This window comes from Papaver somniferum, unplaced genomic scaffold (assembly GCF_003573695.1).
Source record: "Papaver somniferum cultivar HN1 unplaced genomic scaffold, ASM357369v1 unplaced-scaffold_23, whole genome shotgun sequence".
NCBI lineage: Eukaryota > Viridiplantae > Streptophyta > Magnoliopsida > Ranunculales > Papaveraceae > Papaver > Papaver somniferum.
Genome location: NW_020633263.1, coordinates 666,144 through 689,518, shown reverse-complemented (window position 1 = coordinate 689,518; position 23,375 = coordinate 666,144). Strand labels below are relative to the sequence as shown.

Here is a 23,375-nt window from a genome sequence, read left to right as displayed (position 1 = left end):
TCCACCATCTGATTTGTCCCATCAGGCTATGCTCATGTAGTATTTTTTTTCTATTCTTACATGACTATCTTATATAATGATAATTTTCTTTATAAAAATAAAAATTGATCGATATGCTTGTGATTGCGTGAATCATATCATTTTGTCTTCAGACTATATATATATATATATATATATATATATATATATATATATATATATATATATATATATATATATATATATATATATATATATAATTAATTAATTTAAATAAATAAATGTTTGCCTTAATGTTTATTTGTGTGTGCCATCACATGCATGTTTGCCCGTTTTATTTTAGGGATTTATTTTATAGTTTTATGACCATTGATTACTATTGATGCGTATATTATGCAATAATTTTTGTTACATACCATAATTGTTTATTTGTATGAAGTTCTATGAACCATAAAGTGTATCTGCTTTCTTTTTATATCTCGATTGACGTGATATGTTATTACTAACTTTCCTATTTTTACACCCGTGATACTATATTATCATTAATATGTAATTTAATTTATTGGATTTTTTTATGTTGTTGTGTGTGAATATTTTGTGTCATTATTTTGATTGTATATATGCTAGCTATTAAATTTGTGAAGGCTGATTAATTTGATTTACATTGTGTTTATACTAATTTGCCCCATGTGTATGCATATATTATCCCATATCCGATTGAGTGAAAAATTTATATATTTTATAATATATCCGTATAATATATATTTTTATTCATATTCATATGTTTGGGCGTAAAACTTGATTTGAATCTGATCAAGATTTTCTCTGTGGGTCGGTTGATGATTGTCGTCGCTGTAATTCTCTGGGAGACGAGGAGAAGTAGGAAAGCCAACCCGGCCCATCCAACTCGGTTCGGTTTAATATGGTCCATCCAACTCGGTTCGGCTCAACCCAGTCCATCCAACTCGTTTAAGCCATGTTCCAGAGCGTGTCTTGTTCTATTATGTTTTTGGGTTGTGCACGACCAAGGACGTTCTGGATTTGTGTATATACGGTGGGAACCAAATTTTGAGGTATGTTACTATAACGCGAGTTTTTATATGCTAGGCTTATTTACTCGCTAGGCTCATTTATTTTATTTTATTTTATTTGAGAATATGCCTAGTTTTGTTAATTTTTGTCTTAAAATAAGTTAACAACATACAAACGGTCAATTTAAATTATTTTTATTGATCTCAATCATTAAGAATTTTGGCCATAATGCTATTTTTTCTCTTGAATATGATATTGGCTATAGTTGAATGGTATCTTTTGTTTAATTGGTTGTACCAACTTAATTCCAATGTATTTATTTGGGGTTTAGAAATACTTGAACATCATTATTGTGTACTTGATATTTTCTTCCCAAATTTGAAATGTTCCGTGGGATGCAATCTACTGGCTCGACTATTAAAAGTCGATATTTTCAAAAGATACATTGCAAATAAAATCACATGTATTCCAAATTTTTTGTGGAAGAACTCACAAATTTTTTTATTTGAGTCAGAAAATTTCCATTTCTCTACTTCATCCATGATACTAACGAAATAGTATATGTTGAAGTGTGACAACAAGGGAATTACCTTTAGTAATCTACTCAACCTAAATTAAGTGGTTGACATGTGTAGTGAGATTCTCTTGGCCTATTGAGATAACCAAATTTCTCAAATTAAGCTAAATGTAGCAAAATTGAAAATAGAAAGAACCACGAAGTAATAAGGGTTAGACGTAATGACTCATATAAAGCACGTGAAAAGGGACATATATATCATGAGACAAAGATGTATTTTTGCCAGTAGTAATGACACCAAAGTACAAGTATCAGCTGAATACGGGATGAAGCTAAGATGTAATTCTAGCTCCCATCATAAATGAAAGAGTTGGAGATACACCTGATCATAGGTGTTGTTATATACAATGTAATGTGTATCATTGCAGCAACCAATTTTCACATCAACTTTAATGGCAACAAGAACTTGCCGGGCCAATTGACTACCTTATTCAGTTGAACTAGATCCAACATTTTCACCTATGGAATGAAAACACGAGACATAAATTCTCTAAAGCACTTGAGATATATTGGGTGAAACGTAATATATATCCAGTCTAAAGTACTTGAGTTGAATCCCACTTTTATTACGTAATAAGGCCACACCACTTATTAAAACTCTCAAGACCCAAATGTCTAACTCATAGTTTTTTTTTCTTTTACTAGCTTAAGGAATTTAAACTAGTTGTTGAACTATTTTCTTATAATGTGACTACAAGGATTGGATCATCGAAGGCAACACTACTCAAAATTTGTTTTCGAGATAGAACAAAGACGTCACAAATCTCTACATATACCGAGAGATAATCACAACTTGTTAAATTCCAAAGTAATCCATGCAAATGGATATTATGTGGAACCTCACAGTCATGAGAATGTAATTCATTGCATCTTTTATAGTCTCTAATATATTTGGAAGGAAATATACTTTAGAGAAACTAATGAGTCAATTTAATGAAATGCAAATCATTATAGTATTAATTTGGATTATTTAATCCATATCGACTCCGACGATGAAATCTAGGAAATTGACTCATACAGACTTTGATATAACCATAAAGGAACTTTGGTTGTGACATGATGTTTCGTTTTGAAATGACTCATACGTACATCACTGTCTTTGAGTGGACGAGACAACGGGAAAAAGATCGACAGAATGCAAAGTAACTGCATATCTCTCAATAAGTGTTTTCTAAAGTACTAGATGCACAACCCATCCTCCCTCCCATTATGATTTTAAACAAGATAGCATATCACTCATTTTACAAAGTTTTCAGTAGAATAGGATCGAGACCATCCTAAGATGCAAATGGTAAATAATTCATTTTTTACAAATAAAACAATGTGATATTTAGAAAATATCCATGCAAAATGCGGACCATTAAAGCGACTTATGGCCCTCGTGGAATTTTGACATTTTGGACTAGTTATAGTTCCCAAGTAATGTTGCGTTTGGAAAACTACTAGCACACATTATACATGTAAGGACTCACCACCCCTTGTAATTGCTAGAGAGTATACATCAAAAGGACTTGATGGTTATTGCATGTTTAATAGGATCAATGTAGAGCACATATACCCTATGGTCTCGCAAAGGCTATCATCAAAGGTTACATATGGTGCCTAAGGCATGGTTATGCGTACAAACCTACCTTTAACTGCTTGGGAAATACACAATATTGCACGCATCTTCACTTATTCGTTTTAGACCCACAACTGGTCAACCATTCTTTGCGTACCAGTTTGTAACTGGATATTAGCCTGACATTTTGTGTTCTTACGCATTTTTGGTTGCACCATATATGTGCCCTTACGACTCCACATCGTACTATGATGGGTCATCGAAATGATTAAGTGATTATGTTGGACAAGAATTTCCAACAATTATCCGCACTTTAAAATCTTTGGCAGGAGATCTCTTACCGCTAGATTTGCGGGTTATGACTATAATGAGACAGCCTTCCTGTCGTTAGGAGGAGATAAGCAAAAGTATTTTCTAAGGTAACGACGGGAATTATCGTGATGTGTTCCCATTGAGTTTCATATTGATTCTTGTACTCCACAAATGTAAATGTGAAGTGAAAGAATAATCGATTTTCAGAATGTACGTACATTGATGTCGCTAAAGTGATGAGAGCACACATATCAGCTGCAAACCTACCTGCAAGGTTACAAATCCTCATTAATGGATATACACCATAGACTAAGGTGTTGTGACTACACTTAGTGGAAGTGTGGTTGAGGTCGTGGCTCCATAAAGGAAGTTGGAGAGACCACTTGGTTCGATCAATCCTCATCTAGAAAGGAAGTAGGTGAGGAAGGCACAACTTACTTATATCGTCAAAAAGCATCTCATAAGATTGTCTCTTAATATGTCCATGAATCAAACTGGAGGACGCTCCAAAGTTTAATGATTCCAGAGAACAATGACATCCCAAGTGTATTATGAGAATGCGCACGAGTCAATGGAAAGATCATGCGAGCATATTGATGATTAATTTCATATACACTTGCTTAAGGAAATAGAGCAAGATGAGATCGAACCAAGCTCCTTGTTGCTTAATTTCAACGAAGAACATATTTGTCATATACAATCCAGGTAGAACTTGGTTCTTTGACAAATATACAGGTATTTGGTGTGGTGGTGCTAACGAACCAAGTGTAAAGCCTATTGGACATACATGATTAATTTGTCACAAACCATAATGAGAAGAAAGAAGTCTTAAAGTATAATGACTCGCCTTGTGGCGCGAGGTTTCTCACAAAGCCCTGGAATTATTCTCTTGTAACGAACGTTATAGCGTTCCGCTACTTAGTTAGCTTGGTAATTTCCAAATGACTTGAAATGCAGCATATGTATGTGGTTGTTACATATCTATGAAAGAATCAAGAGATATAAGATGTTTACAAAAGTACTTGATAGACTTTTGCTGTCCAAATCAAATGACTCTAAACCACAGAATGTGTTTATAGTTAGATAGAACGCTCACTTATAGATTCAAGCAATCAGACGGATGTGGTATATCCATCTAAGCGGCTATTTGATTTGGAGGGGATAGACAAGTAAGTTATTTTTCCTTGCGTATTCATAAGAAAGTTCCTGATTTGGAATTGTAACTATTTATGTTGATGGTACAAACATGATGTGTACTCTTGATGTAATAAGAGACTTAAAAGCTATTTAAAATCCGAATTTGAGATGAAAAATCTAGGGAAAACTCGATCGAATACTGAGCTAGTGGTATATTATTCCACCAGTTTGCACATGTCTAAGGTTTTCAGGCAATTTAACAAAGACATGCATCCTGATAGCACTCCCATGATTAGTCGAGGTTCAAATGTAAGTAAGTAACCATTTCGTCCAAAGGAATATGACGAAGATGTGTTGGGAGATGAAATTCCCATATCTAAGTACAATAGACGCATTGTTGTACTTAGTATAATAATGTACCCGATTAAATTGTACATCCTCAGGGAACTTGTTAGCTAGATATAGCTCCGTGCCAACGCAACGTCATTGAAATGGTATAGTGAATGTAATCATGTACTTAAAAGTAACCATTGACATAATTTTTTTTTATCCCTGCAAAGACATAAAAAGGAATGCTAATGAAAGTGCAATCGAAAATTTGTTGATTATGAAGGGATAATAATCTCTTCTCCAACGAAAGTAATCAGGGGGAGATATGGTAGACTATTTTCTAAGTCATTACCAATATTCAGTTTCGAAAAATACATGACTAAAGGAACTGTCTGGAACAACTCTGAAAGTAATCAGGGGGAGATGCTGACATCAGGGGGAGGATCAAAGGATATGATGTCGACATATTTTACTTCGAAATTGAAGTTGTGTTGTACTCTTTTTCCCTTTGATTGAGAATAGTTTTTCCCAAAGGGTTTTGTCACTCGACAAGGTTTTTAGCGAGACAATACTAAAAAAACATCAAGTATGTTGAACGTTGCAGACATAAAGATCGCGTTGATATTGCTGAAAATATCTGAATCAAAGAAATGAAATGCGATAGTCCGCTAAGCAACTTAACTTCCAGAATCAACAACAGGGTTTTATAAACATTCAAGTTACCAAAGTAATGTGTGATAATCTCCTTTTGATTTCATTAGACTAATGAAAATTGTTTGGCATCATGGGGAGCATCTAATGGTGTGTTGAACTATTTTCCTTTACCGAGGTTTCTTTTTCCCATAGAGTTTTGTTACTCGGCAAGGTTTTTAATGAGACAACAACAAACACCGAAATTGTAATTTCCCAGCTAAGGTTATTTCCTTTCGCATGAGGATTTTCTTCCTTAAGAGTTTTAAAGAAACTAGTCAACTTCAACGGAGCAAAGTGATGATCTGCAACAGATCATCTTTAATTGCATCTTTCACGTTGTACTCTTTTCCCTTCGTCAAGGTTTTATCCCACTAGGTTTTCCTTGTCAAGGTTTTTAATGAGGCAACATATACGAAACCAACTATGTTCTAAATTTTCTTAGTATTCTACTATTTTTCTTTAATTAGTTCGGGTTTTATCCCTCTGGGTTTTCCTGATTAAGTTTTAACGAGCTAATTAACTTAGACTCGTCAATCTTTGAAGATGGTATTGCATGTGATGAACTACATGTAAAGTACGAGACAACATGTGAAGTATTACATGTGAAGAGTTGTACCAAGGTTTTATCTAGGGCTGTCAATGGGTACCCATTACCCGGAATCGGAACCGAAATCCGGTAGACTTGGGTACGGTTTCGGGTCCTAAAGTTGGACCCATTAGCAACTTAGGACCCGACGGCTAATTACCCGATTGTACCCGAATCTAAACGGGTCCAAACGGGTAATACCTGTTGGGTACCCGCGGGTATCGGGTACCCGTTTATTCATACTTTTATTCATATTTTTGCTAGTTTTAGCTTTGATATTTTACTCATTTTAAATTTTTCTTTTACATTTAATCTTTATTTAGTACATTAATAAGAAATAATAATAAATTTTATAAAGTTATTTAAATCCAAGCCAAAAAGAGACAAATATTAAGTTTTTGAGGTTTTTTTATTAGTTTCTTAAGACCCAAAGGGTACCCGGGACCGGCGGGTACCCGGGTATTTAAACAGGTCCGGTTCTGGGTCCACAAGTGTAGGAACCAGACCCGGAACCGTTAGGATCCGGATCCGACCTTTATAAGTAGGGTCCGGGTCTAGTGATACCCGGGAGGACCCGGACCCGTTGACACCCCTAGTTTTATCCCACTGAGTTTTTACTTGTCAAAGCTTTATTGAGGAAATTGATTTCGGCACAAGTCATCAAGGAGATGATAACATTTGAAGAACTATAATCGAAGAACTATATGTGAATTTCTACTGGACCGCACAAGGGGGAGTGTTGTAGGGATTGTAGCCCATGGATGTGCGGCCCAATATAGTGTCTATGGTCTTCTTCCTATGAACAGTTTTTTGGGGGGACCATGGTCTTATTAGGCCACTTTCTCTATAGTTATAAAGGGTGTCCTAAAATGTGGAAATGACTAACCTATCCTTAACCTAACTTAATTTAAAACTAACCTAATAATCACACATATATATATACATATATATAAATAACCACCACCTCCTCCCGTCGCCGCCGCCACCACCATCGACCATCAACTACCATCTCCGACCACCACCACCACCACCCACCACCACCACCTCTCTCTCTATATATATACATATATACCATTAAAATATGTATATATATATCATTTTTGGCTGAAAAAAATGAGAAGTAATCACCAAAATGAGTTGAAAATGGAAGTTGTAGAGAGAAGTTCGGTTAGGAATTATGTGAAAAACTTTGTCGAACTAACTGAATTCAACTTTAATGGAGGTTTTTTTTCCAGAGAAAAGTTCGGTTTCGTCGCAAAAAATGTCTCAACCGAACTTCGAGTTCGGTTACGTCGCAAAAATGTCCCAACCGAACTTTGAGTTTGGTTACGTCGCAAAAAATTCAATTACGTCGCAAAAAAAATTCGGTTTCGTCGCAAAAATAATGTCTCAACCGAACTTTGAGTTCGGTTACGTCGCAAAAAGTTCGGTTACGTCGCAAAAAAACTTCGGTTTCGTCGCGAAAAAAATGTCTCAACCGAACTTTAGGTTCGGTTACGTCGCAAAAAATGTGCCAACCGAACTACATTTGCAGAAACAAAAACTCCATTGAAGCTTTGGTTCGGTTGCCTGTGATTTTGAATTTATTAACCGAACTACATTTGCAGAAAGTTCAGTTACATGTTCTTCATATAATATAACCGAACTTTATTGATTTGGTTGAAATTTTTTGTTACAATTTTGATTTTGACGATATTTTAGGCCATTTATAACAACATTCATTAAGTTACAAGCATATTTCGGTACCGAGAGAATGTTTTTTCTCCATATTTACCCATCTCAAAATAATTTTTTTTTTCTTCTTCTTCTTCTTCTTCTTCTTCTTCTATTACTTTGGTCACTCAATAATTCTATTTCTTTTAAATACAATCATCTATTAATTTAACCTTAATCAATGATTAATCACATTAACTAATCATTATACAAAAATAATCAGGAGGATAATTTTAGTATTAATATAAAAATTTAGATAAGGGGTGACCTAGATTTACTTCTAATGTCTTATCCAAAATAAAACAATGGTCCCCCCAAAAAAGGCTGGTCCCCAAAAACGATTCCTTCCTATTTGTATATAAAGGAATATATGAAGTGGTAATTGAATTATTGTCCCTATTTTTGATGGCCTATACAAATATCCTTATCATATAATAATTATGTCCTTCTTTATTTATAAGCCCATCAGGAGCCCATCAACAATTTAGGGACTTCTAAATATACTCCATTTTTTAACTTTTATATCTTATTGACTTCTGCTTCTTCTTATCTTCTTTATTTCTCATCTTAATCTCCGTCGCCACCACCATCTTCAACCCCGTCGCCATCGTAACAAACGCAACCAACACCAACACCACAATCGTCTCAATCGTCATCATCACCATATTTCTGTAATTTAGGGTTTAATTGAAATCGCCATGGAAATTTTGAATTCGTTACCGTGAAATTGGAATTATTTTTTTTTTTTTAAATTAGATGGGAATTTTCTTGATAAATTCAGTGGTTGCTGCTATGATTATTAATGGTGGTTAATGATTTTGTTGGTGGATCTGAAACTGCAGTTGATGAAATGGTAGCATTTTTCCATTAGCATGGATAGACATCCATTGTTGATCCAACTGCAATGGATAAAAATCCACTATTGGTCCAACTGAAATGGATAAACATCCATTGTTGATCCAATTTAAATGGATAAACTACTGTTGTTGATACAAAATTATCTGAACCCGATGGTGACGGCGGCGACGGTGGCGGTGGTTGCTGCTATGGATTATTAATGATGGTTGATGGTTTTGTTGGTGGATCTGAAACTGCAGCTAATGAAATGGTAGCATTTTTTCCATCAGCATGGATAAACATACATTGTTGATCCAACTGCAATGAATAAACTTCTACTGTTGATCCAAATGCAATGGATAAACTTCTACTGTTGATCCAACTGAAATAGATAAACATCCATTGTTGATCCAACTGAAATGGATCAACTACTTTTGTTGAACAAAAGTATCTAAACCAGTGGCGGCGGCGGCGACGACGGCGGACTAGTGGTGGTGGCGGCGACGACGGCGGCGGACTAGTGGTGGTGGCAGCGACGGACTAGTGGTGGTATAATGGTGGTGGTAAAGGAGTGGTGGTGGAATGTTGGTGGTGGTGGCGGTTGGTAGGTGGTGGTTGTTGAACGGTGGTGGCGGAATGGTAGTTGAATGTTGGTGGTGGCGGAGTGGTAGTTGAATGTTGGTGGTGGTGGTGCTAGTGGTGGTGGTGAAGTGGTAGTTGAATGTTGGTGTTGGTGGTGCTAGTGGTGGTGGGTGAAGTGATAGAGGAAGAAAATTGTTCCATTTTGAAATAAATAAAAATATTATATGAGTGAGGGTATTAAGGTAATGTAATATTAAATGGATAAGGTTATAAAAAAATAGGGACATATTTATTGTTGAATAAGGATATATTTATTGGGTGTCAAAAGTATGGACATATAATTGAAGGCTATTATTGGGGCGTCACACTCCAATAGAGGGGCTTCACTTGGATTCTTAATGTTCAAAAAAATAGTTATGGGATATCCTAACACATATACAAAATGTCTAGCTTACCCTTTAACTAAAATAAAACTTAAAAACCGTAGAAGTGATTTTACGTCCAGGTTATGATTAATTCCAACCGTAAAATTTTATTTGCACGTAGTTTAACGTCCAGGTTTGGATTAGTTTCCAACCGTAGAAGCTCATTTTACGTTCAGGTTTCTTTTAATTCCAACCGTAAAATCCGATTTTACGTCCAAGTTTCTTTTAATTCCAACCATAAAATTGATTTTACGTCCAGGTTTAGTTGAATTCCAACCGTAATTTTCATTTTTACGTCTAGGTTTAGTTGAATTCCAACCGTAATTTTCAATTTTACGTCTAGGTTTAGTTTACTAAATTTTCATTTCGTCAACCTAGCCGTAAATTTCAATTTTACGTCCAGGTTCCTTTTAATTCCAATTGTAGAAATTGATTTTACGTCCAGGTTTTGATTGATTCCAACCGTAGAAATTGGTTTTACGTCCAGGTTTGGATCGATTCCAACCGTAGAAATTAATTATTATCTAATTAAATTAAATAAAATTAAAATTAATTAAAGAATTATTTGGTCATTACAAAATTATTTGAGATAAGGGATTTTTGATATTACTTCTGGATGACCCGTTTTTATCCTATTAGGTGACGTCCCTCTAATGGAATGTGATGCCCCAGTCACAGCCTTCATATAATTAATATACCCATGTATGAATGTAACAAAGTTGATTCTCAAATTTCCTTCTACATCTCTGACTTTATCCTAAGAAATGTTCCCTCACATGAATTTCCAAGAGAATCTTGTTTGTCGAATTACGTGTTGTTGTACGCACACATAAATCCGACGGTGTTTACCACGCATAGCACAACGTGCCATGTACTCTCCCGTTACACTTAAAAAATAAAATAAAATCCAAATATCCTTTATCATTTCATTTGATTTTCATCATCGAGGATTTTCTAGGGTTCTACTTATTCTTCTTCTGAATTGGGAAAGATTTTTAGTTAATCGAATTAATATTATTATGGGTGAAGTAGAATTAGAAGAAATGAGAAGAGATCAAGAGGAAGATCGATTAAGTGATTCTCATCCTTTACTTGAGAACCACCAACAATCAAATTCAGAGATTAAAGATGACGATGGTGATGAACACGAACATGAAAATAAAGATATTGAAGACAATTCAGCTATTTGCTGTCGCATTTGCCTTGAATATGATGGCGAACCAGGTATCAAAGATATAATTAAGTAATTTCAATTCGTCGTAGCCGTATTTATTATTATGTTGACATGAAATTTTTGGATATTTAGGTGAAGATTTGATATCTCCATGTATGTGTAAAGGCACACAACAGTTTGTTCATCGAGGTTGTCTTGATCACTGGCGATCAGTTAAGGTAAAATGATCTTTGGAAATGATGTAATTAGATTTTTGATTGGATTAATGTAAATGTTTGAAATGTTTTTTTTGTTTTTGTTGTTGATTTTGTAGGAAGGATTTGCATTCTCACACTGTACTACTTGTAAGGCACGATTTCATCTTCGAGTGGAATTGCTAGAGGATTACTGTTGGCGTAAAATTAAATTCAGGATTTTTGTTGCCAGGGATGTTCTGCTTGTCTTCTTGGCTGTACAAACTGTAAGTCATTTTCGTATTTCATTTTTTTAAGTGAAAACCTTGCCTAAGAGTAATTGTATGATACTCCCGTAAATGTATATGTTAAATGGCAGCCTAAATTGGGATGAATTGCTTGCTGCAAAGCATTTTCATAATTCATTTTTATACCCATGAAGGGGTGAAGTAGATTAGAGTAATTGTATGGTATTCACACAAACATGTATGCTAGTGGGTAGGTTCGATTTGGGATGAATTGTATTTCATGGAAAGACTTGAAGGAAAGATATGGAGGGTAACCTGTACCTTTGTGTTTAGTGGATACTGAGAAAAACAATTTTGCTGTGTTGTCGTAACTACTTTCACAATTATAATTGTATGAGCTCATTATTTTTTGGCCAGTATGACAAAGCCTTTAAAGGTCTAGTCGTCTAGATAATGCAAACACAGAAATATACACTATTTAGTGGACAGTTATTTTTGCCTGGTAAGTGAAGAATCATGTGATGCGGGAAAGGGACTTAGAAAATTCAACAGCCTCAAGGCAATGAAGCAAAAGTTTAATAAAAGCAAAAACCAGAGACTTTTCATTTACTCAATCACAAATTGCCAAAAGTTCCCAACACTCCCTAGATTGACAAAAGCAGCTCATATTCGCCATAATTTTTTGCTAGCGGAATGTCGGCTGTTCATGGAAAAATGATACATTAAGTGTCACCTAAAACTCCCCTATAATTCATGGATCAGTTAATCATGTTCCCCAGATATGTCAGTTTTTTTTTTCTTTTATGAGTTCGTAAATCCTAGGGGAACTCGAAAAATGGTAAGTAATTGAAGCATTTCTGCAGGCAATCTTCGTGATGGCTGGCTTTGCATACTTGCTGGATACAAATGGGAGCTTCAGGAATTCATTCAGTGATGGATGGGACCGTATACTTTCGAAGCATCCAATTCCTTTCTACTACTGTATAGGTCAGCCTTGGAATGAATTCTCTTTTTCACCACAGAATATCTGTTCTACTTAGAACGTACCCTGGTAGTTCTCTCTGACAACTTCCTTTATATTGGCTGTCAATCATCTCTAAATACAAGACTGGATCTAAGTATTGATAGCTGCCTTGCTGCACCAACTGATCTTAGATATCTGAATTCACAGGCGTGTTGGCTTTCTTTGTTATACTTGGGTTTGTCGGACTGATAATACATTGCTCCTCCTTCAACAATAACGACCCATGCTTGGCTGGCTGTCGGAATTGCTGCTACGGGTGGGGCATTTTAGACTGCTTCCCAGCATCTATGGAAGCATGCTTCGCTCTTGTTATTATCTTCGTTGTCATATTTGCCATCCTTGGCATCGCATATGGTTTGCTTGCTGCTTCCATGGCCGTACAGAGGATTTGGCAGAGACACTATCACATCTTAACAAAAATGGAGCTGACTAAGGTAAATACTTCTCAGTGGAATGCTTTTGTTTATCACCTTCAAAAAGTCATTACTCGACCTAACATTCAAGTATTATGTATTTTAAACCTTAGTCAATCTTGTGTTGGGTTTTGACATTTAGTATCTTGTTTCCCAAAAACACTTCCAGGAATATGTAGTTGAGGATCTTGGCGGGTCTTACACACCACCAAAGCTGGATCCAGAACATGAAGAGCGTTTGAAGTTACTGAAGCTATTGTAAAAACATAGGCACAGGAGTACAGTGAAGATGATGTTTTCTCTGAGAAACAGTCGGAATCTATTGGATTTAGAAGTAGACTTTATTTCCCGTCATGTATTAAATAGATCTTTTTAGGTGTCAGTTTTTGATAGATTTGGGAAGAAGGCCCAGGGAACACTATAACACTGTATTGATCGCTTCACTGGTCAACCAATGTGAATATATTTCACCTTATTTGAACAAGTAATTGAAAATGACCCAATGGATCGTTCTATGACAGCAAAGAGAGATGAAGAAAAGAAGGGAGGCGAGGTTATATGGAAGAAAGACCGCGTCGTTCACTCCCAAATGCAAGTCTGGGATATTTGCATCTCTAATCTCTGCAAATTTTGATTGGTGTTTAGAAAACTTGGATTGCCAGTTATCTTTACTGACAAATCTCCCCACAACCACCACCAAATTGCTGCCAGATGGACACTTATTTTACATGGGATAGACCCTCAAGCAACAACTAGTGAGGATCATAGGGGGGCTTATATGCCATGTGCAAGACTGATGTTTACCTTCGGCCTCTTGAGCTAGTACATACGCTACAATATTACACTAGGGAAAGATAAAATTATCAAACGACAGTCCAAGAGAGGTTAAAGTTTTCTAGTGAAAGAGCTGTAATTTGAGTTGCAGTAGCCGCGATCACTATCTTGCAATCTCCTTTCTATAATAACATCAAATTGCATCTGATCCTTAGTTGGTGAAGCCAGGTGAGTTTCCAGAAGGGCCAAACTTCAGCTTAACATCAAATTGCATCCGATCCTTTTGGTGAAGCCAGGTCGAGTTTCCAGAAGGGCCAAACTTTCAGCTTGTTCACCACTTGTGGCCGCCATGGTTGTTGAGCAAGAGACCAATGCAAACTGTCATTGAACGTGTTTGACGTCATTGTAGATGAGATGCAGATGTTATACTTCACATATGAACATAATGAGTGAAATGCCAAGAAAACAATAACTCCCAGAAGGACCAAAGAAATCTGATGCAATATGTTCAGGTTACATTCACTTGCTACTATTCAGGATCGAAACTCTACAGCCATGCTTTTATATATATATATAAAGAAAAGAAACACGTCTTTAAAGATTTATGCGTTCCTATTTCCCTGGTTTACATTGGGCATTTTATGGCAAAGGAGCCAAAACATGCAGGCTAAGAAAACTGTGGACTGACAAAAATCTCAATAAAAGGGCAAGAACGAAAAGGGAAAGAGAATTAAACAAATATCATATTTCAAAACTACATCAAAGGAAGTTCTCAAGTTTAACTGGCTTTAGTTTTCAAAATCTTTATGTCCAGCAACACCATTTAAGAAAAACAAAACGAAATAAGTAATAATCCAAAAATATAAGCTAAAGACTGACTATCCTCAATTCTCTCATCTTGGAACCATTTAAGCCTCAACTTCTTCAAGAGTGATAGCTTTTGTGGGCTTGGCCAACAGGTCAGTGTACTCTTGGAAAGGGGATTTGGTAAAGCTAGTTTCCTTCCAGAAATCTGGAGTCAAGAACCCGTATGTCTTTTGGAGGCAATCAAAGGTAGCCTGCAGACAGAAAACATAAGAGCATTAGCAGTCTGTTATCACAAATCTAAAACTCCATACACATAACCAAATAATAGATGAATCAAGAACTCAACCACATCCGGATGATTCTTGAAGATCAACACTAAGAGATTACACATTTAAAGAAAGGCAAATATACAAAGGATGTGCAACAGAACAGCAGATGAGAAAATTCAATCAGAGAAAAATCAGAGAAAGTAATGCAAAGGCTTTATAAAATTAGAAATCACTGGGTCTACTACAGACAATAAAAAAAACACCCCAAAAGCCGATTCACCTAACAGGAAAATGAGGAACCTTTTTTGAGAACCACCATGCCATGTGAGTTGGTTTTTGCGATGTTCTCTTCATTGTCCGTGAAGAATTATTGTTTCAAAATAGAATACCAAGATCAAACAATGGTAACAATAAAAATGCTATGATCTGGTACAGTGTGGCCTAGTTTCCACACAACTAGGAGAGGCTACACTCAGAATATGGTTAGGGGTAAGATGAAAAATAATAGGTTATGCACAATTACTGATCAAAATAATATGGAGAACACTAAAGTGACAGGATGCTAAAAAGCTAAAACGATTAGTATGTTTCCCAGTTTAAAAGGTCTAAGCGATCACCCATCGAAGAACCTTCAGCTCAGGAGCTCAGGACTATGAATTCAAGAAGCTACAAAGAGTTTCGATGAAAGAGAATACAAAAATATAACTCAGGAAAAATTAATTTGTGAAATTCTTTGAAGCTTGGCATCTGAGGCTTTGCCAGCAGAAAAACAGCCAAATCAGCTAACAACATATTATTATAATGGCAAAGCTCTCATATACATTTATGTCATCATCCTGTTGGTAATATACCAATAAGAATAGCGTATATTGCCTGTGAAAGGCATGTAATCATTGAGCTTATACCACCAAAAGAGCCTCAAAAGCACATTAACTAAATGCAATTGTTTATACTTGCTAAAAACTCCACACAATACTAAGCAAGGTTACCAAGAAATCCTAATAGTCTTATTATCATACCATTTGATCTAGCGTAGCTAATAATATACATATTACAGTGGCAAAGCTCTCATATACAGTTTATGTTATCATCATGTTGATAATATACCAATGAGAATAGCGTATATTGCCTGCAAAAGGCATGTAATCATTGAGCAAATACCACCAAAAGAACCTCAAAAGGCACATTAATGAAATTGTTTCCACTTACTACATATATGAGACCATTGGATTTTCAAAAACAAATCCTAATGGTCTTACTACGATACCATTTGATTTAATGTTTGTAATCAAAGTCGTAGAAAACTTCAAGCAGGTTTTTACACATTAAGACTACCAAAAACTATGAATAGCAAAAGACAAGACTGAGGTAACTCCACATTTCAATGGCATATCACACCATACATACTCAAAAAACAATCAATTTATGCAAAATAAGTTATAGGCCTAATTCTAACTCTACAATTCGAAGAACAGGCCAAACACTGTACATACCTAATTATACAATTCAATAAACAAGTCACACAATTGAAAACATTACACAGCCAATTCAGCATCAAAATTGGCTGTTATGCTTCACATTTCAATGGCATATTACACCATATATACTCATGCAAAATAAGTTGCAGGTGTAATTCTAACTCTACAATTCAAAGAACGGGCCAAACACTATACATACCTAATTATACATCCCAACAAACAAGTCACACAATTCAAAACACTACACAGCCAATTAAGCAATAAAATTGAGTGTTATGCTACAAGATACAAACTATCAGTAACTAGTGCTCACTCGGCATACAAACAGGCAATCAATTTCTATGCAAAAGCAACTTCTCAATCAACAAATACAAAAAGTTCAATAAAATCGAGATGCAAACCTTGACAAAGTTTCCAAGGGTTTTGGTAGATCCCCGAGATGAAGTGAAAACATCATCAATACCAGCAAACTGCAAAACCTTCTTAGGAACTCTAGCAGCAACGATACCAGCACCACGAGGAGCAGGAACCATTCTCACAGTAACAGAACCACATTTCCCAGTAACCTTACAAGGTACAGTATGTGGTTTACCAATCTTGTTACCCCAGTAACCTCTTCTAACAGGTACAACAGACAACTTAGCAAGAATAATCCCGCCACGAATAGCAGTAGCAACTTCTTTACTGCACTTCACTCCCAAACCAACATGACCATTAGTATCACCAACAACAACAAAAGCCTTGAATCTGGTCCTCTGTCCAGCACGAGTTTGCTTCTGAACAGGCATGATTTTCATCACTTCATCTTTCAATACTGGTCCTAAGAGAGTATCAACGATTTGGTATTCTTTCACTGCTAGTGAATGAAGGTAAATCTGTTCAAGACTTCTGATCTGTCCGTCTTTCACAAGACGGCCGAGTTTGGTGACTGGAACCCATTTCTCTTCTTCTTCACGACGGCCGCCGCCTCTTCTTCCACCACGACGATCTCCTCTTCCTCTGTCACCTCTGCCGCCGCGATCTCCACGACCTCCAAAACCTCCTCCGAATCCACCTCTATCTCCTGCACCACGTTCCGCCATGATTGGTTGATGTGAAAGGTGTTTCTCTCTTTCACTCACTCTCTGGTTTTAGGGATGAAGTTTTGAGAGAGGCTCTCGATTTGAAGCAGCTCTTATATACAGAAACCCTAGTAGGTTTACAAATGAAGGATTTAGGGTTTCTCTTCATTTCGGCTTAAATAGGGTATTATAGATGTTTGTAGGCTGGGTCAGTGTGTTGGGCTAGGGTTCGAAATTATGATTTGTTCCAAAAAGCCCAGACAAAGACGAGTCATTGTGACGGTTAACCTGCCGCTTTAAACTTTCCGGTAAACAGCTTAAACTTTCCGGTGAACAGCATTTCATAGGAAAGACCAAAACAGCTTGAAAACTAAGTGCTTCAATGGATGTGAAGACTCCGGAATGCGTCTTGGCGCATCATAGGATTTCAAACCTTGAGCAGAACCTAGTAGCTTAATACTATGTTCTTTCAGTTTCTATCTGGAGTATTATGATCCTAAGCATGCAGTACTGCATAAAATACTTCTCTTTGATCTTGTTTCTTAGCTGTATAAATCATATTTTCTGTTCCGAACAGTTAATGGTGATTGCAAGCATTCTGTGCTTTCTGAGCCCAAGCAAGAGGGAATACATAAAAGACTAAAAGGTGAAATCAAACATTTTAGAGTTGCACACTTAAACAAACCCAGATGAGTTGAGAGAGAATCAGTATTGATAAACCTTCCCATGGTTCTGATTAAAAAAAACCTTCCCATGTTTGAATCCCACTGGACAGAAATACAATAAAGAAAAACATTGGGGAGTGATCGTGTTCAGAGAGCGTAAAAGAGGTCTACTTCCATAACTTCGGCAGGGACGTGTTCTTATCTGTCTCTTTCTTCATTACCTTCGCCACTGCCATCTCGAAATCTTCCTGTGTTACGTGCACTCTCCTCTCCCTTAGCGCAAACATTCCTGCTTCTGTGCACACATCCTGAAAAATAGGAATAGATCAGTGAGAAAGTTCATTCCACAGGTTATCATGAGTAACTCTATCGCAGTACAATGATCTACAAAAGTATGTTTTCCAGAGGATATCTTATAACAACTTAGGTAAAGGTAATAATGATATTGCATCAGCTTGAGAATACAAAATTGTGCTTCCACACAGTTACTATGAATGAATTACAAAGGATCCGAGTGAACTGGTCGATACAAACAATATTTACAGGGGTAAACAGCAACAAATTTATCAAAACAGAATAAGAGGTAATGACAAACCTTCAGCTCAGCACCAGATGCCCCACCCATCTTCTCTGCTATCTTCTTCAGATCAATTCCACGCATCAGGTTCATTCTCCTTGAGTGGATTTTCAAAATATCCCATCGAGACTACAAGAAACAAGAAGATGTGAAACAAAAATCATGAGACGCTGGCTAAAGAGTAAATCATGAAAACTGAATCAGAGCACATTATTTACAAGAATTTTTCTACAAAGTTTTTTACCAAAACAACATGCTACTAAGATTATCAAATCATGATAACAACTAAGAATCCCAACAGGAAGACTGCATGAGATCACAACGAGGTGCCGAAACTACCTGTTGCACTCTGAAGTAGTACCGGGTGGACACTACTTAAGGTGACCATAGAACATACCTCCTCGCTAGGATTTGGAAACTCTTCTTCCCGCCAATACGTCCAGGCCTTAGGAGTGCTGGATCCAGAATATCAATACTATTTGTAGCCATCAGAACCTGTAAAGGTCACGTATGGAGTTGAGATAAGCACCAAGGAGAAAACTTTATGCTGCGATATTAATTGATTTCCCACGAAAGACCATTGTCTCTATGAACTATTGAGTATACCTTGATCTTGTTTGATGCTTCAAATTGATTGAGAAGCTCAAGCATGGTCCTCTGCACTACACTATCACCATTACCAGTTCCAGATTCCATACGAGCTGATACAATATTGTCAATTTCGTCCATGAAAATGATTGAAGGCGAATGTTCCTTGTGAAACAACAATAAAACACAAGCCATACAAATAGAAGGTATGCCAAAACCAAAAATTAGTATTTCCATTTAATCATCTTAAACAATCGGCTACAAATTTTTAGTTTAGAAAATACAGGTGACCGAAAGCTTTCCACAAAAATGATGACGTACCTAGCCATAACAAAAAGCTCTCTGACCATTCTAGATCCTTCTCCAATGTATTTCTGAACCAGCTCAGAAACAGAACCTCTAATGAAGGTGCAGTCGGTATGATGAGCCATTGCCCTTGCAAGAAGTGTTTTTCCTGTTCCAGGTGGACCGTAAAGCAGGACTCCCTATCAACCAAAAACGAAAGAAAGGGAATAAGGAGTTCGCAAAACGTGAACAATTACAAAGCTACAAAACAGCACAGACAAACACTTTGGTAAACCGAATTACCTTTGGTTGAGCTATTCAAGACTCTCAAAAAGCTCAGGATGCTTAATTGGCAGCTCAATGACCTGTTGATCAGAAGAAAACACAACTGGATTAAGTAATTCTGATAACAAACTCGACCAAAATGCAAATAACATTAGGAAACCTTGTTCGGACTTTTCAAATATAAACCAAATCTGAAATTAGAAGTAAAAGGTTGTCCGCATAAGAACCTCTTTGATCTCTTTGATTTGCTGATCAAGACCACCAATCATGTCATATGTAGAGTATGGAACTTTTTCAACTTTCATGAGGTTGACACGAGGATCTACTTTACTGGGCAAAACCAAGTGGAGCACATAGCTATCATTACGAAGAGCAACTCTTGTTGTGGGGGTAATTTTTGTGATGTCAATGCTTTTATCAATGTCGAATTTCCCTTCTGGGTAAACCTACATTCAAGAAAGTAATTAAGAAAAAAAGGCCGTCGGAAGAAAACTCCGAAAGGGTGCATGCACTAAAGAACACAAATTGAACATAAATTCAGGGCACATCCAGATTCCTCCACAATGAGCATGCCTAAAGTACTTTAAATTTGCATTGAAATATGTAACATCCGGAAAAAATAATCAGTTCACCAGTAAAAATTGTAAAACACAGCTGCCATGCAGAGGATGAAGAGCCGTATTGGATACCAAACGACAAGAGACCACAAAGAAAGCCACAAAACATGTATAGCAAGCAACCTTTATGTCAGACACGTTTGAGTTCAAATTCTGTCTTCATAACATGCATCATCAGCTCAACTGGCATGCTTAATACGCGATACAGGCACACTTTTTTTGCATACCGAATCAGAGGTTTGTGCGTGATAACTACTTTAACATAATGGTGTAAGATTTTTAATCAGCTGGTGGAAGTCATATCTACAATATTTGAATCACATAGCTATCCTATGTCAATCATCTTTTTGGCTTGTCAAATACTACAAAACTATTGGATGGCTGCTAATGTTCAGAATCATGTCGTCAGCAAACTGCAACTGGTCCTAACGTGCTCCCTAATTGGATGTAGTTCTATGATCTTTTACACTCTTCCGGTCTCTTGCTACAGTTTCCTTAGGTATGATGGCTTCAGAGTCAATATTTGATCAGTTATTCAGCTCTCTTTTCCATGCACCAACAGCTTTCTGTAAGTCTACTCCTTTGGGGAGGATACTAAGTTGTAGGAGACACCAAAGTTAAAATGAAAAAAGATAACCTAGTAGAATCGCGCAAGCTTAATCTTTCTATGTTTCAGCTGTAGGTCTCATCTGATTTGAGTATTGTAGACCTAAATCTCATAACCAACTTTGTAAGACTGTTATGGCTACCATACTACTTTAGCCCATCTTGGAGTTCTGGCTATTACTGTTTTCCAAGTCCAACGTATATACTACGCAACTTCCTATCAAGATAAATAAATGATTAACTTATCTAAACCACTATGGCCTTGTTTGGTAAAATTTATGATTATCTATTTATGATTATAGATAATCATAAATTGATAAATGATTTTGATATAATCATTTTAAAAATAAATTTTTCCAAACATTTTTTTTTCTGATAATTGATTATCTTAGAATGATGATCTCAAAATGGAGAGGAAAGAACAATGATCTAAGATATTTATTTATTCATATGTTCTTTTTTTGTCTCTTTCTTGATAGTTTAGAGAAAATAAGAAGAAAAATTTTAATTTGAGTTCCTTAGAAAAAATAATTGATTATAATAAATTTTCAAAACAACTTTTTCCTGTTTATGGAAATAATGGATTTTTTCAATTATGATTAAAATAAGCAATTATTATAATGGTTACCAAACGCATGTAGAATCCATTATAATCTGCATAATAGATTATAAACTGATAATCAATTAAAATAATGGTTACCAAACAGCCCCATATTCCCTTCTTAAATGATAGAATCCATTTTACATGCCATAACATGCCACATCCACAAACAAACAAGGGAAGCAAATAGAAGCAAAGGTGTAGTTGAGACTGAAAGATGGAGATGGATGACCATAGCAAGAAGCACATCCCATACAATGAACTGACAAGGAAGAATAAAAGAACACTAAAAAGCCAAAAAAACGCCATTCATGAACCATGCATTGTTTGTCGTCCATTGACTTACCTTAACTAACACCTTCGATTTCCCCATAACTTTCACCACCTCTCCAACATAAGATCCGCTCCTGAAGCAGCTGCAACTCTTCCTTGAGCATCCCACTGTCGTAAAATACACACACTTTGTAAGCCCAAATTTCATTCCAAATACTTTAAAACCCCTTCCTAATCATGAATTCTAAGATCCAAACTTAATAACTGCATATAAGTCCGTGACTCCGTGATAATCAAAGGATAAGATGTAAGATGTTAAAAGTTAAAACTATAAAACCCCCCTAATTCAATAAAAGGAAAAAAAAAGTGAAGATAAAAAAGTGAAATCGACCATGAATTTGGTATAGAACAAGTAAAATAACCTAAACGAGACATTAAACTACATCAATTAATCCAAACGAGCGCTAATTTGACAAAAAAAATCCAAATTAGGGTTAGGTAGCGATGTTAGAAAGACAAGTCGGTTCGATTATTACCTCTAGAATTGAGATCATTACGCTGAGCTTCAAGACGATCAAATTATGAGACTTCTGCCGAACTTGAAGCTGAAGATCGTGAATATGTTGAAGGTAGTATTGTCCAATACTTTCACCTGGTTTATGCTTGGCAGTCATGGCATTCTTTAAGTTTATTACATCGATAAATGATGAATTTCCTCCATTTGATTCTATCTACTTCCTTTGTACTTCTACTGCTGCCATTAGAGAGCTTCGGAGATTATTGGTTTCGTGTTAATGAAGTTTAGATTTGGTGTTCTTCTTTCTCTCCACTTCCCCTCTGCAGAGAGTTTTGTGCTGCCCGCCTCAGTTTGTCCTTTAACACTCTTTTATGAGGCCGTGTTTGGTACCATCGACCCAGTGGTCTTTTTTTTCTTATTTTTTTTCTTTTACGGGCCGGGACAACTAATACTGTACATGAACCTCTCCAGTCTCCATCCATCCCTTACACACTGACACATAATAAAAAAAAAAAAATCGTTCTAGACAAACTGTGTGTTTGAAGAACCACATAAAAACCGTTTACTAACACAATTCGGATATTTTTGTATTTGTGGTTTCTTTTTTTTTATTCAAAAAGAAAATTATATTGAAATTAAGGAGATATTACAATTGCTTTTCTTGTGACCTAATCATGTATGTTAGGGGCGAAAACTTGAGAGTATTGGAAATCGGGCTTTAACTGTCAAGCCTTTTTGGCTATTTTATCAGCTACTCTGTTAGAGACCCTTCTAACAGACAAATATTGCCAATGACTAATCTTCCTCAAAATAAACATAATATCCAAAACTAAAAATTGGCTCATCCAGTGAACATAAAAAGATGGTTCATTTATTGACTTAATTAAGGCTTCATTATCAAGTTCAAAGATGATGTTGTTGAGGCTTTTTGTAGTTGCCCAAATTGCAGCAGCTTTCAATGCTCTGCGCTCCAGCTCCTCAACTTCAATTCCATCCTTCATTCCTCCATTGAAATAGTTTCCTTGGACTCCAATGCAGGTACCTGCACAATCTCTCACAATCAAACCTATGCCACCTTGCAAAGTCTCTTTTACAAATGAAGCATCAAAGTTAATTTTAAGGAAACCATTTTCAGGGGTGTTCCATATTAGATCGTGCAAAGTACCATCAACATTA

The 23,375-nt window shown here is 36.1% G+C and overlaps 2 protein-coding genes, 2 non-coding genes and 1 pseudogene across 4 annotated transcripts; 1 reads left to right on the top strand and 4 right to left on the bottom strand.

Moving 5' to 3' along the window:
* Positions 1 to 10,684: 10,684 nt before the first annotated feature.
* On the top strand, positions 10,685 to 13,284 carry LOC113340740. The gene is made up of 6 exons (XM_026585817.1): positions 10,685 to 10,988; positions 11,071 to 11,156; positions 11,252 to 11,398; positions 12,223 to 12,346; positions 12,531 to 12,817; positions 12,966 to 13,284. The coding sequence occupies exons 1-6, from the start codon at positions 10,784 to 10,786 to the stop codon at positions 13,056 to 13,058; spliced, it is 942 nt and encodes a 313-aa protein (XP_026441602.1). The 5' UTR covers positions 10,685 to 10,783; the 3' UTR covers positions 13,059 to 13,284.
* A 1,001-nt stretch (positions 13,285 to 14,285) lies between these two features.
* Positions 14,286 to 17,328, bottom strand: LOC113340741 (40S ribosomal protein S2-3-like). Its single transcript, XM_026585818.1, has 2 exons — positions 16,526 to 17,328; positions 14,286 to 14,628 (listed from the first exon to the last, which is right to left on the bottom strand). Exons 1-2 carry the CDS (start codon positions 17,204 to 17,206, stop codon positions 14,479 to 14,481), a joined length of 831 nt encoding a protein of 276 aa, XP_026441603.1. The 5' UTR covers positions 17,207 to 17,328; the 3' UTR covers positions 14,286 to 14,478.
* LOC113340785 lies at positions 15,455 to 15,546 on the bottom strand. The gene has a single exon (XR_003355645.1). It is a non-coding gene; the product is annotated as a small nucleolar RNA U54 (small nucleolar RNA).
* Positions 15,710 to 15,802, bottom strand: LOC113340786. The gene has a single exon (XR_003355646.1). It is a non-coding gene; the product is annotated as a small nucleolar RNA U54 (small nucleolar RNA).
* Positions 17,329 to 17,734: 406 nt separating the features above from the next.
* LOC113340784 lies at positions 17,735 to 22,530 on the bottom strand (annotated as a pseudogene).
* Between the last annotated feature and the right edge of the window lie 845 nt (positions 22,531 to 23,375).